The sequence below is a fragment of the Pseudophryne corroboree genome, chromosome 1, assembly GCF_028390025.1.
Source record: "Pseudophryne corroboree isolate aPseCor3 chromosome 1, aPseCor3.hap2, whole genome shotgun sequence".
In the NCBI taxonomy this organism is placed as follows: domain Eukaryota; kingdom Metazoa; phylum Chordata; class Amphibia; order Anura; family Myobatrachidae; genus Pseudophryne; species Pseudophryne corroboree.
This window is the reverse complement of record NC_086444.1, coordinates 398,160,543-398,175,541: the sequence shown is the minus strand read 5'-3', so window position 1 is coordinate 398,175,541 and position 14,999 is coordinate 398,160,543. Positions and strand designations below refer to the sequence as shown.

The window sequence follows — 14,999 nt, the reverse complement described above, 5'->3', positions numbered from 1 at the left end:
TCTAATGAGAATTTATAAACGTATTTTTATTTTATCAAGTTATTGGTATTTGACCACAACAGTCTGTCTGGATTAGAGTGCTCCCCAACAAGAGTCTTCTACTTTCTACTTTTTTGTGTTTACAAGCGGACTTCTTCAGCAGGCATGACCTCCATCCGGGGGAATAAGACCTACATCCCAAGGTGTTTCAACAGTTAATTCACCAGTGGGGCTATCCACAGATAGATCTGATGGCTTCTCGACTCAACAAGAAGCTATGCCGTTACTGTTCCAGAACGAGGGATCCGTAGGCTGTAGCAGTGGATGTGCTGACGATGCAGTGGATGTACCAGTTTGTGTACCTGTTCCCACCGCTACCGCTAATCCCAAAAGACTAAGAAGGGAAAGCATTCAGGCAATTCTAATTGCCCCAGATTGGCCTCAATTGTCGTGGTACGCGGACCTCCTGACCATGTCTCTGGAGGATCCCTGGCTTCTGCTGCTCCAAAAAGATCTTCAGCAAGGTCCGTTTGTCTATCCAGACTTACAGCAGCTACATTTGACGGCTTGGAAGTTGAGAGGGAGATTCTAGCAAAGAAAGGTCTCCCCTCTCAGGTTATTTCCACCATGGTCCAGGCCAGGAAGATGGTTACGTCAAAACACTATCATTGTATCTGGAAAAAGTATGTTTCTTGGTGTGAAAGTAGAAAGGTTTCTCCTATGGAGTTTAAACTTGGTCATTTTCTGCTTTTCCTACCAGCAAGAGTGGATATGGGCCTATGTCTAGGCTCCATTAAAGTCCAGATTTCGGCGCACTCTATTTTATTCCAGAAACAACTTGCCCTGTTACCAGAAGTACAGACTTTCCTGAAGGGAGTTCTTCATATGCAACCACCCTTTGTTCCTCCCACGGCTCCGTGGGATCTCAATGTGGTTCTGTCCTTTCTCCAATCAGATTGGTTTGAACCCTTACATAGGGTGGAGTAAGAAATTTCTCACCTGGAAGACGGTGATGTTATTGGCATTGGTGACTGCCAGACGTGTCTCTGAATTAGGAGCCTTATCCTGTAAAAGCCCTTACTTGATTATTCATAAAGACAGAGTGGAACTTCGGACCCGTCCTCAGTTTTTGCCTAAGATGGTTTCTGCCTTTTATGTGAACCAGCCTATTGTGGTTCCAGTGTTGTCTGATGCTTCTGTGGGCCCTGAGTCCTTGGATGTGGTCAGGGCTCTGAAGATTTATGTCAAAAGGACGGCACATCATCTGAAATCTGACTCGCTGTTTGTCCTTTATGATGCCTCCAAGATTGGTCAGCCAGCTTCTAAGCAGTCTATTGCTTGTTGGCTCAGGTTGACCATTCAACAGGCCTATACTTCGGTGGCTCTGCCCTTGCCAACGTCTATTCAGGCCCACTCGACGAGGTCGGTGGGGTCCTCCTGGATGGCTTCCCGGGGTGTCTCGGCCCTACAATTGTACTGAGCTGCAAGTGGTCTGGTTCGAACACGTTTGTTAAATTCTATAGGTTCGATACCTTGGCCAAGGATGACCTTAAGTTTGGTAAGGCGGTTTTGCAGGGGTCTCAGCACACTCTCGCCTGTTTGGGAGCTTTGGGACTTCCCCATGGTACTAACGTACGAGACCCCAGTATCCACTAGGACGTAAGAGAAAATAGGAATTTAATACCTACCGGTAATTCTTTTTCTCCCAGTCCGTAGTGGATATTGGGCGCCCGCCTCAGTGCTTTGTTCCTGCTTACCTGTGTAAGTTTTTGGTTAGACCGATGTTGCGGTCCTCTTCTGTTGTTGGGATATCCTGGTTAGGTTGGTGTTGCTATCCTCTGTTCTGGTTAGCGCCCTCCTTTCGTTTATGGGGGGGTCATTCCGAGTTGTTCGCTCGCAAGCTGCTTTTAGCAGCTTTGCACACGCTAAGCCGCCGCCTACTGGGAGTGAATCTTAGCATATCAAAATTGCGAACGAAAGATTAGCAGAATTGCGAATAGACACGTCTTAGCAGTTTCTGAGTAGCTTCAAACTGTTAGGTTCCTGGTGCTCAGAACAAGGGAGATGTTCATGAAGTGAGTCCAGAGCACCAGGACGTAACGCTGGGAAAGGGGAATGGAAAGGAAATAGCCCCTGGCGCCCTAACTCTGTTGTCTCACCCGTGCTGTCAGAAATCCCTTGCGAGACTATGGTTTCTTGAGCCCTTGGCAGCCGCGTTTGAAGGGCGGATTATGTCTGCCCAACTCCGATGCCCCCCGGTCTTAGTGAGAGACAAAGGGAAATCCGAGACAGGATGATAACAAGAGGCCCTCTAACTAAGCAAACAGGCCAGGGGCTACAAGCTAACTAAAAACCTAAAGTATGTGCGGAGAAACCGCCAAAGGAAAAGAACAACAAAGGAAATGCTGATCACACGCCGACACAATACCTTTGTGTATCGGCGGTGACAGCATAAGCAGAACCCTCTGCAAAACACCAGGGACAGAAACAATAATGAAATACAGCGGCCTAGGCCAACGGACGCGGGAGAGCCGCTACTCACGGAACCGGTACAAATACTGGCAAACGGACAGGAACCCTCAATGATGCCGACACACACTCTCAGAACTGGAGGACAGGCAGAATCCCAAACGACAGACCGGTGGACACCAGGAAACCAGGAACTTGACCAGGGATAGGCAAAGCCACTGGACCTCAGGGCAGGAACGCCTCACAGCAGGACACGGGAACAGACACAGGAATCGACACAGGGACTGACACAGGAATCAACACAGGAAGCAGCTAGTCAGACACTGCTATACAGGAGCTCAGGGACTGGCAGGAACCAGGTCAGACTTCAAGCAGACTGAAAACCAAGAAATATCACTAGCATCTGTGAATTGCAGTCAGCCAGCATATAACAGAGAGGCCTAATTAATAATCCCATGCAGCTGCCCTGTTGCATGATTCCAAACTGACAAGATGCAATTAGCAGCCAGGTGAGGCTGAACACATGCGAACAAGCTGCAATTACACAGCGGCAGCAGACAAGAGTATTCTAAAACAGAGCAACAGGAAATCCTGGCATGCAAGACAACTTTATAAACATAAAATACAGAACAAAACTGCAAAACAGGAATGAGCCACAGCCGTGGCTCATAACACAAACTTACTCGGCATCTGCGATCAGTTCAGTGCTTGTCGTTCCTGGTTTGACTTCACAAACACACCCAGCATTCGCCCAGACACTCCCCCGTTTCTCCAGCCACTCCCGCGTTTTTCCCGGAAACGGTAGCGTTTTTTCGCACACTCCCATAAAACGGCCTGTTTCCGCCCAGAAACACCCACTTCCTGTCAATCACACTCCGATCACCAGAACGAAGAAAAAACCTCGTAATGCCGTGAGTAAAATTCCTAACTGCATAGCAAATTTACTTGGTGCAATCGCACTGCGGACATTGCGCATGCGCATTAGCGACTAATCGCTCCGTTGTGAGAAAAAAATACAGAGCGAACAACTCGGAATGACCCCCATGGTTGTTTGTTGGCTTATTGCCTCACCGCTGTTGTTTTGTTCTTCTCTCAGATTATGTCCATCTCCTCGGACACAGTTTCCAAGACTGAGTCTGATAGGAGGGGCATAGAGGGGAGGAGCCAGCACACACATGCACACACTAAAAGTTTTGCAAGTACCAGGCTCCAGTGGACCTGATCTATACCCCATGGTACTAGAGTACAAGACCCCAGTATCCACTACGGACTAGGAGAATAGGAATTACCAGTAGGTATTAAATTCCTTTTTTTATTTTCTATTCTAACTTTTTTTTCTCTGTGATCAGCCTGTAGTTTATTACTATTAGACACACATGGTTAATCACAGAAGCCTTCTCCATGCTGATAATGTCAAATATTATCTTAAAACATAAAGCTATACACTGTTACCGTGGAGCCGCTAGACTTATTACACACACTACGGACTAAGTACGCTATTTGCGTACTGAGTACCGTATGGATACGCACTTAGCGTATCAGACGCTGTGCCGTGGGCGCGACGCACACGCGGCACGTACGCACACGGATTGAAATACTGTAAACCTTATTAATGAAACAATGTAATGATATGCTTATACTTTAAACCTTAAATAGCACTGGCGATACAAAGTATCCGCAGTGCATACACCTTAACAATGCAGGTTAATCTAAAACAGGTTAAACAGGTTAATCTACTTTAAAAGCCCAGGCAGGAAAGTGAAAACACAACATTGTTTGTGGTAAACCACTGGGCTCTAACACCGCAGTGGATTATTCAGAGAAAAGGGGTAAACAGATACAAGTTATACACTACAGGCTAACAAGGAAATCTAAACAGAATAACAGAGAATAATGGCTACAGAGAATATACATACATGGGGAATCGTTCGCAATCGCGTCCTGGACCAGTCCTCAGCTATCAGGTAGAAAGCCTTCAGAGTCTTGTGTGACCAAGCCTGCTGCAAGCTCTATTTATTCACTTCATCCAAAACAATACAATGGTCACTGTAATCCCTTTGTTTATTGGACACAGAGATGCACCCTTTCATTACGGGAGAGGTCATAGGTTGATTTGAAAAGGTGGGCTATGTCTTTCTCAGCTGCTCTTGTGGGTGGCCTCCTCTGGATTCCCCCCGCATACTTAATATAATGTAAACACAGTTAATGTTCATATTCTACTTCTGTACATAACTATACGCAGTAGCAAGCGATCCTTTCCTAACTAACACCGGAATGTTACCCTTAAAATACCCTACAGCTGGATACTAGACATCACCTACCAACCTTTATCTGACCCTTCCTATCATGCAAAGACGAATCTCTCTGTCCAGGAACTGTTTAAACTAATATTACTCGCTGTCATGGTCTAGGGGAACTACATCTACAAAATGCACTAATTGGGTTAAATATGCTATATTCTAATAGCACGCTACATGCTCACAAACTCCGCCGTAAATACACATATCATGCGCACGAGTCGCCAGAGCGTCTCTTACGCAACTTGCGGATATGTGTACGCACGGGGGACCAGGTGCACGAGCAGCGTGCATGTGCATGAGGGGTTAGAACAAAGGATATGTATAACAATATTTTTCGACTTTGACAGTCGACCCTTTGGCAGTCAACAATAACTGCCACTATCTAAACAATTAAGCAGAAAAATATACAATACAATGAAATACCTATAAATGATTGGGTGGAGGGAGGAGAGGAGTAGGCGGGAAATGTATGACCTAGTGGGATAGTAAAAGCATGTATGTATGAAATTCATGTCTGAGGGGCATGTATCATCGTGCCGTACATGTTCTAGATAAGCTTCGAGGTATTGCGAAGTATACATTAAATCCTTCTTATCCCGTATTAAGGGTCTGTAAGTGGGCCAACAAACACTACCGAGCTCTTTTCGGCTTCTTGTTCCAAAAAATGGGGTGCACATTTAGTTGATGATACATGCAGGGGGAAAAACATGTGAGTGCTAATATATGTACCTATATCACCTGTCGACTATGTGTGTCACTACCTGAAGATTGTAGAGATGAAGATAAGAAACATGTCACAAATACATTCACATAATAATGTGTGCAATTGTCCTTGGGTGTCTGTTGAAGTCTTGTCCGGATGGATGTATCCTTGCTGTGGGTGATAATCAAAGTCTTTCAAGTGTCCATAAAAAGTCTTTAAAGTCTCTAAAGTGTCTATCAAAGTCTTTTAGAATGTCCATCGAAGTCTGTAGAAATGTCCATCAAAGTCTGTAGTCTTCTTCCGAATGGATGTATTTTAGCTTGGGAGAAAAACAAAGGAGAAACGGGTGAAAGAAACGGACCGTGGAATCACGTTTTATAACAACATTGACTCAATTGATGGGTCATAAATTAAATAGGTTTGGGTAACAATGCCCTCGCTCCTCAAACTCATCACTTTGGTACTGCGCTTGCACCGCATTAAAATCCGAACACATCTAAATATCAAACCAATCATTATGACAACTCCCAGGATACAAGGGAGAAATTTTCCTACATTCACGATAACATTTTGAGCCCATTCTCCTAAACCTGAGAACCAATTGCGTGGGTTCAACCATGAAAACCAGCCGGTCAGTTCATTACTCACAGCAGTAAGGGTAAGGTGGTGTCTCCTTCGGAACTCCCACTTCAATTGCAAGATATCGTCCATCTTTTGATCTATGACCTCGGTTGGGTCATCAGTGCTGTTTGTAATATACGTGCAGCACTTCACACCATACTGAGTTGCTAGGGTGATACATTACCCGCCTGTCACCGCTGTGATGTAATTGAGAACCATCCTGTGCTGGATCAGTTCCGTTTTGTAAGCTTGCAATTCCCTCCCAGTATACCTGAAGGTGTCATCATACATCTCGGTGATATTGTCTATCAGGTTCGCTAGCGCATTAATATACCTAAAATTTTTAATTCCTCTGGCGGTATGGGTGATATCTAACGCGAGTAGGAATTGAATCCCGGTGGATTCGTAAATCAAATCAGAGGCTGCGTGCTCTGTTCTATCTATAAGGTGTCTCTTAACGATGTGTTCATAGTGAGTGTGAGTGTAAGGAGCTTGAGCATTGCGGTGAACGTCTTTCATCTTATTATGGGTAATGGTCATTACTTCTTGCAACACTCTTCCAATGTAACACAATCCCTCTGAGTTTGGGGCAAGCCACTTATACGCCTTCCTCCCGCATATGAAATATGCATCATCGGGGAGAACATATGGGACAGAATATGACATTACCATATTGCAAACCTTCCAGGTGAAAAATCCTATCCCTAACTCTCTCATCTGTACAGTACACGTATCAGGCTGTAAGATATGCGCACAGTACCCTGGAGATACTTCTCCAACCCGCATGGTCCTACTTCCTAGAGTGTACCTGTACTGAAAATACCTCCCACCGTCGGCTATTTGGCGTATAAGTTCTGAGTCTACGGGCATTCTATCGGCTCTGTGTGAAAATGCCATGGTTTGGTTATTCCATGTCACTTCCCAATTTCCCGGCTTTCGGGGATTGGAAATGTTGAAACATATTAAGGACCTATCCACATGATATTGGTGGAGCTTCAAACTAGGTGGCCTAGAAATATAAAATTTCTTGTCCTCCGGTCTCCCTCCCCTTAATTCAAGTACCTCATCTAGTGTTAAAGGGTACGGTACTAATCCTGACTTGCTCTGACCTTGAGGTACTTGTGAGCACACCCAGCATTCTGTTTGGTATAAAACCTTACCCACTAATGAGTGATAGTCACTCAATGGATGACGGTCCATGTTGATATTAAGGCTGGACTGACATCTCTGGATGCACCCGTCCTCAACTATGTTTTCACATTCACTGGTCTCCTGAGACCCATTTACCCATTAAGTGCTTCTAATTTGCATATGAATGCTGTGTGCTTTTGACTGTCTGTGAAGGTGGTTTTTCACTGCTAGGAAAAAGCAGTTACACAGGTTAATTTGCATTTCAATGGCTATCTTACAACAAGCAGAGTTAACTGAATCCTAGAGGTAAAGAAAAAAAACTTTGTTTATATCTGTATGTGGTTCTTACATCACGTATTCATCTTACTATTAACTTTTATTAAGCCCCATCTGAATCTATTTGTAATTGACTATGGCATGGGTTAAATAAATGCATTGGTAACTCATAAATGGTGATTTCTTTTTGACCAAGGATGGCTGATTATTCCGGGCAGTGAAAATCAGCCATTTAGAAAAAATGACCTTCTCAAAATGGCCGCTGCTCCTCCCCCTTCCACATCCATGAGGGTTACACAAAATGGTGGACAGGCCATGTGGTTAGTGCAAAATGGAGGACAAACCATGCGGCTTCCTTTGTCACTAAGAAATCACACACCATGCAAGCCCCTGAAGTTATTTTACCTTGTTTTGCAACAATATGATCAGATATGCAGAGTACAGGTGTTTGCTTGTATTGTGTGCGCATTTGGCGCAAAACAGAAATTTACAGATTTTAAAATAGCTTTGCGTTCTTACCTTCCGGTTCCCACCAGCATCCCAACAAACCTTGCAGAGCAGACACCATCTTATCAGCAATGAAATAGGGTTTACCAGTGTATTCTACAGCCAAAAAAAAACTTACGTAGGATACCTGTCCGCCCGTTTGCTGATAGATAGAGTCTGCTTTAACCTGCTAGGCTGTGGGTATGAGGAAAACCAGGACGTAGCCCCCAATTGATAATGTCAAATATTATCTTAAAACATAAAGCTATACACTGTTACCGTGGAGCCGCTATGGCCGCTAGACTTTTTACACACACTACGGACTAAGTACGCTATTTGCGTACTGAGTACCGTATGGATACGCACTTAGCGTATCAGACGCTGTGCCTTGGGCGCGACGCACACGCGGCATGTACACACACGGATTGAAATACTGTAAACCTTATTAATGAAACAATGTAATGATATGCTTATACTTTAAACCTTAAATAGCACTGGCGATACAAAGTATCCGCAGTGCATACACCTTAACAATGCAGGTTAATCTAAAACAGGTTAAACAGGTTAATCTACTTTAAAAGCCCAGGCAGGAAAGTGAAAACACAACATTGTTTGTGGTAAACCACTGGGCTCTAACACCGCAGTGGATTATTCAGAGAAAAGGGGTAAACAGATACAAGTTATACACTACAGGCTAACAAGGAAATCTAAACAGAATAACAGAGAATAATGGCTACAGAGAATATACATACGTGGGGAATCGTTCGCAAGCACGTCCTGGACCAGTCCTCAGCTATCAGGTAGAAAGCCTTCAGAGTCTTGTGTGACCAAGCCTGCTGCAAGCTCTATTTATTCACTTCATCCAAAACAATACAATGGTCACTGTAATCCCTTTGTCTATTGGACACAGAGATGTACCCTTTCATTACGGGAGAGGTCATAGGTTGATTTGAAAAGGTGGGCTATGTCTTTCTCAGCTGCTCTTGTGGGTGGCCTCCTCTGGATTCCCCCCTTCATACTTAATATAATGTAAACACAGTTAATGTTCATATTCTACTTCTGTACATAACTATACGCAGTAGCTAGCGATCCTTTCCTAACTAACACCGGAATGTTACCCTTAAAATACCCTACAGCTGGATACTAGACATCACCTACCAACCTTTATCTGACCCTTCCTATCATGCAAAGATGAATCTCTCTGTCCAGGAACTGTTTAAACTAATATCACTCGCTGTCATGGTCTAGGGGAACTACATCTACAAAATGCACTAATTGGGTTAAATATGCTATATTCTAATAGCACGCTACATGCTCACAAACTCCGCCGTAAATACACATATCATGCGCACGAGTCGCCGGAGCGTCTCTTACGCAACTTGCGGATATGTGTACGCATGGGGGACCAGGTGCACGAGCAGCGTGCATGTGCATGAGGGGTTAGAACAAAGGATATGTATAACAATATTTTTCGACTTTGACAATGCCCTGTTCTGCCTGTCAGCATGTAGGAATAGCAGGAGTAGGTGAAACAAGGGGAAGCCTGCATAACGCCAGCTGAAGAACCCTTTGATACATTATCACATTATTTTAGTAGAAAAAAAAAGATTGATAAATATGCCATATGCCTAACTTGATGACTTCTTAGATTTTTTTTGTCTGCTTTCCTGAGTACACATTGAGGCTCATTCGAGTTTGGTCACAAATTGGCTATTGTACGCACATCGATTGTTGTTTTCTTACTGCACATGCATCTGAGCCGCAGTGTGCATGCGCAGCGAGTGAATTGTGATTGCACCAAGGAATTAGTTGCAAAGATAGTGACAGGAATGAAGTGTTTGGGAGTGGTCAGGTAAACGCAGGTGTGTCATGACCGCTCAGACACCATTTTCTAGGTGTGCATAAATTAACACTTGTGATCTTACTTGCTACTGGAGAGCCCAAGAGAGCAGCTCAGTCTGTTCATCTTCAGAGGCACTCAAGACTCTCTGACATGCCTGGATTTGGGACGATGGTACCGATGTATAAGCAATTTCACACTGTCAGATGGAAATTATGTGATAGCAGTGGGCGTCTCTATGCTCAGGCTAGCATATGATCGCAATTGCATATGGCAAAAGATATCAACAGCAGCAGCAAGAAAAATCGCACATGAATGAGTCTCACTGAGCAGACATTCATGTAATTTAGAGGAGAGGTAAACAGCCTTTGCGCCTGAGCTCCAAGTAGGGCACACGATTTGTTTTTGGCTTCCCTTGATTGTAAGATATACAATACTGTATGCTGGGAACCAACACGTTTGGGGAACCAGACTACAGCCGGAAATTGGTTCCCAGAACAGCATGTTTAGGGATTTGTTTGTAATGTCTAGCATTGCTAGATGGTGAAAGGTTATCCAGTCACATTATACTATTTGATCCCGCCGGGTGTCGGGATTCCGGCGTTGGTAACCTGACAGCCGGTATCCCGACAGGTAGCAAATTGAATGCCTCCTGTTTGATCCTGACTAGTACAAATGGTAGACTGTACATTAGTGAAATGACAAAAGGAAAGAACAAATAGACATTATAGACTGCACAGAGCTGTTACATATGATATGTGATAGCAGAGAATGTTTTTAACTTCAATATGACAAGTAATTTCCAGTTTATCTAATCAGCGAAAAGTCACACACAATGCTCACCATGTCCACGTATAAGGATTGTATGCGTAACAATATTTGATGACATTTGGGGCTAAGTGGAAGGCCCAGGTGCAAAAATATGCTCCGGGCCCCACTCCTCCGACCCATAGGGAAAGGCAGCAGGCGACTGGGGAGAAGCAGTGGGTGACGCAGAAGCAGTTAGTGACTGGGGAGTCAGTGGGTGATGGAGAGGTAGAGGATGAGATGGGGAAGGTGGCAGGGAGAGGCAGGGTGTAACAGGGAAAAGGCAGTTTGTTACAGCGGGAGACAGGGAGAGGGGCTGGCATTGCATTGCAGGCAGGAGCCCAGCGGCACTGCCTCCCCCACAGTACTCCCACAGTCCACAATGTACCCCCCCCCCCCCCACACACACACACTTTCTCCATACCGCTCTTACCTACAACAACACCAGCCACAAAGGGAAAGATGCCCAGAGCTGTCTTCTTCACAGACTCAGAGAAAGTCCTGCTTGCTGGCAGCTGGCTCCTCTGAATCTGACTGCTATGCTACTGCCTGTGTCACCATTCTGCGGAGACTGTGCCGCTGAATGATGCCTTATGCACTGGGGACTGGAGAGGTTGAGCGCTGGGCTGCCTGATGAGTCATGGTCCAGACTGCCACCATCACTCAGGTGACAGAGAGGTGGAGAACTTTAAATGCGTCTTCAGGGTCCTTCTGACCAGGGTCCATGGAGGGCTATGGCTAAATCCAAGTTGGCTAAAGGATCTGTGACATAACCACCCCGTGACCTGCAACAAAAGGGGGGAGGAGCAAGGTCAGAACATGGGACCCAAAATGTACCCTCGTGGGCTCGCCACCAGGTTACTAAAGGGAGTAGTTGTTGACTTGGATAGTGAAAGTGCTATCCCTTCGACCTTGCTCCTCCCTCTGACATCAGGGGTCCTTTAGCCAACTTGGATCTAGCATCTTCCATCTACTAAGCGGGTGCAGCGGCGTCAGTCAGTCAGTCAGTTTGACTCATTATAAAGCTGCCGGCTACGGGCCCTTTAATAGCGGTGGGCCCTGGTACAATGCACCGCAGCTAGTTCTGCCCCTGGGTGGCTGGGTCACTGGGATTGTTAGTGTGGTAGAAACTAGTAGGCCTCATTTTAAACTGAACAGTGCCCGGATTACCTTTGTTCCCATGCCTACACCTCCTTCATCCACCTTGCCGGTACTCGCTCTGCTGGTACTTGCAGTTTGTATTGTGTATGACTGAAATATGGATAGAAAGATGGCCATATGCAGGGTGGATTCTGATCATATTTTTCAACATCCCTGATAACCAGCCTGTCTTTTTTTCAATAAGGCCATTATCAGATGGATTATATATATCTATATTTTCTACTTTTGTAAACCTGAGAAATAATTGTATACACAGTAATAATATATACATCCGCAGTCTTCAGTTTACTAATTACGCATTTCTCTTTTCTTGTTTCCCTCCATATCACCTCATCTGTCTACCCAGTACTGATTGAAAGCCAATGTATCACTCCTCCTGCGTGTGTCACTCCTGAAGCAACAAGCCACCTCCAGACACTGTAACAGCATGGCTATCTCCTCACGCCTAGCACTATGGGAACAGAAGGAAAGTCTCACTTCTCCAGCACAATCTGCTTATTCACATCTGCATGCAGACACAGCCAGATGGCCCATCATCGTTGTAATGCATCAGCACTTTACATCACTTGCCATGTAGTCTTACTGCAAAACAATTCATCCTTTGCTATCTTTCTCATAACCCCTACCCCAGAATTGTGCTCAGGCCCTGAAAATTAGTTTCAGGGTACATGTTGTGGGCATTGCATCCTCAATCACTCTCTTACTAACTTGGGGCAGTGTGCATACATAAAGGCCATAGAATAGAAATTGCATGCAATTAAAAACTGAGACAAGCATCTAATGTGTTGTGTTTTATGAACAAATAGATCAGGGAAGAAGACAAGGCGCCAACAGCTACTTCTCCTCCACCAATATTTTCAGCAATTCCTGGTGGCTTCATTAAACAGCTTGTTCGAGAAACTGAAAAAGAAGCAAAGCAGAAAGAAAAAGAAGTGAAGGAAAAGATAGTAAGTACTGTACATCCTTACTACCAGGCTGGAAGCTTCTCAGGGTAAAAGCGGCTGCATGGACCACAGCTTACATTACTTCTAATAGTTCCATTTTCACACCTCTGATCATTTATATTTAATAAGCAATGTTCTTGGTAAATGTGACCTGCTTTTTACTACCCATAATGCACCATTTTGTCTGTTTTATTTACTGATCTAAAGACTTATTACTAATGTACCACCTGTGACAACACAGCCGGCGCGTTGTGTTGCACAGTGGTAAAAGACACGCAGTTACTTTCCTAGCCCTGGTCCTGCCCATGGACTACACTAATTGCTAATCTGTATTTGGCTATATATTAGGCAATATTGTATTATATTGTATGATGTTATTGTTACAAGTGTACACTTATGTTTATCTGCTATATTTGGAATATGTAGTTTATTTAGTTATACTGTGTTCAATGTAACTGTTAACAGGATAAGTGGATGCCAGAGTTGTTAAATATATTTAAATCAGTCCATTGTCATTTAAGTCCCCTAGCTGTAAAATCAGATGTGAGCAAGAGGAGCAGGGTAAACAGTAAACAGGTTATGTCTGGGCCTGCAGATAATCTGATCATGTACACCCCATTGTGTGCAGGAACCCAGACACCTTGTCTCCATCCTCTGTGACACCCTCACTGACCTGCTTGTGTGATGCATAGACGGGGGAGGGTGTAACAAGGGGACAGAGAGATGGTGAGCTTTTGCAAGGGGCAGAGAGTGGCAGGACACTGGCTAAGAAGTAATGTTCTGTCAGGAGTTCCAGGAGGGAATTGTCGTGTAGAATTGGATTACAGAAGTGTGCTGAGCTGTGTTATAACCGATTCTGTCAATAAACCACGTTGGTTTTTCATCTACTACCAAGCTTGAGTGATTTGGAACCTGGTATCTTCACACCACCATGGAGGTTGTTGGGGGAAGTGGGACATTTTATAATAGTGCTACGGAATGTTATATCAAGTTGATTTATTGATTAATTCAAATGTTACAATAGACATTTCAAACATTTTTGTCACCCTAACTTCTACTGTATTGCTAAATACAGTTCTCTTACTACAGGATGGGTGTGACTCTGATTTTTCATTGTTTGCTGCCTGTCATCACTTGTTGTGGTAGATAAATAAGCAAGTGATAGCCTTGTGATAATGTAACTCATGATGTGGTATTAGTGAGCATTGAGTTTAATACCAGCGGTTTTCAAGCAAGCTTAGCCATGACTTGTAATGGACAGCGGGACTAAGTAAATGAACTAACATTGATATTGATCAGTTGCTATCAGTCTGATGTAATCCATACAGTTTGAGCCACTGTAGGGAAAAATTCTCTGCTTCCCATATTGTCACCTACAGGAAAGGAGAAGGGATGGGAGACTTGGTATTGTTTTAGCAATCACTTGTGTGCACTGTTTCAGCATTACTATCTATCTAACTTGTAGTCAGTCTACTAGCTACAGAACAGTGTTCACGCCAAGGCACCAATTATATTTCTGATCTTTAGATTTTAGTCTTTAAATATGATTTTCATAAAGACTGCTGTTTTCTTCTAGGTGAAACAAGAACAGCCACCAGATGGTATAAAGGTAAGTGAGCAATGAAGGTCATGTATATCTTATCAGCTATATGCGTGAAATGAATGAAGGATTTAAAATAACATATGGATAAATAACACATGTGATAAACAGGTTAGTATCGCATATAGGTCTCTGTGTTTTACTAGCACTCAGAATTGTCAGTGCTCCAAGCATCCTTAAATGACCCATACCGCTGGCACGGGTACTTGGTTGGTATCTATATATAATTTATATATATATGAAAATGGGCGTACTGTATGTTTGTGTGTGTGTGTGTGTATGTGTATATGTATTTTCCAGCATAACTCTGGAATGCCTGGAGCAATTTACATCAAACTTGGTACACATATGACTTACAATCTGGAAAGAATTATACCCCTTTTCCATCTGTAGCACAGGTCGCAGCCGGGTGCTTGACATGGCTGCGACCCGTGCTACAGCCCCCTTTCCCACAGCGCTCACCAACCCGGCATATTGCCGGGTTGGTGACGCTGCTGCTGACGCGGCAGGGGCGGCGCTGGGAGATCACATGATCTCCCAGCGCCGCCCTTCCATTCACTGTGAACGGGAGCCGTGTCGCATCAACACGGCTCCCGTTCACACTACACAGCTTACCAGGTTGAACACGTGTTCAACCCGGCAAGCTACCTGAATTTGCAGGGGGACCCTTTTCCACTAGAAT

General features: G+C 44.3%; 1 protein-coding gene across 6 annotated transcripts in view; it reads left to right on the top strand.

Annotated features, from left to right (window-relative positions):
- Nucleotides 1-14,999, top strand: part of MYO18B (myosin XVIIIB) — a 1,127,577-nt gene that overhangs the window by 117,988 nt on the left and 994,590 nt on the right. For all 6 annotated transcript variants that reach the window (XM_063913212.1, XM_063913213.1, XM_063913208.1 and 3 more), the window contains exons 2-4: nt 12,120-12,239; nt 12,580-12,720; nt 14,294-14,326. In XM_063913212.1, the coding sequence (XP_063769282.1) occupies nt 12,201-12,239; nt 12,580-12,720; nt 14,294-14,326 (213 nt within the window). In that variant the 5' untranslated portion in view covers nt 12,120-12,200. The remainder of the gene's footprint in view (nt 1-12,119; nt 12,240-12,579; nt 12,721-14,293; nt 14,327-14,999) is intronic.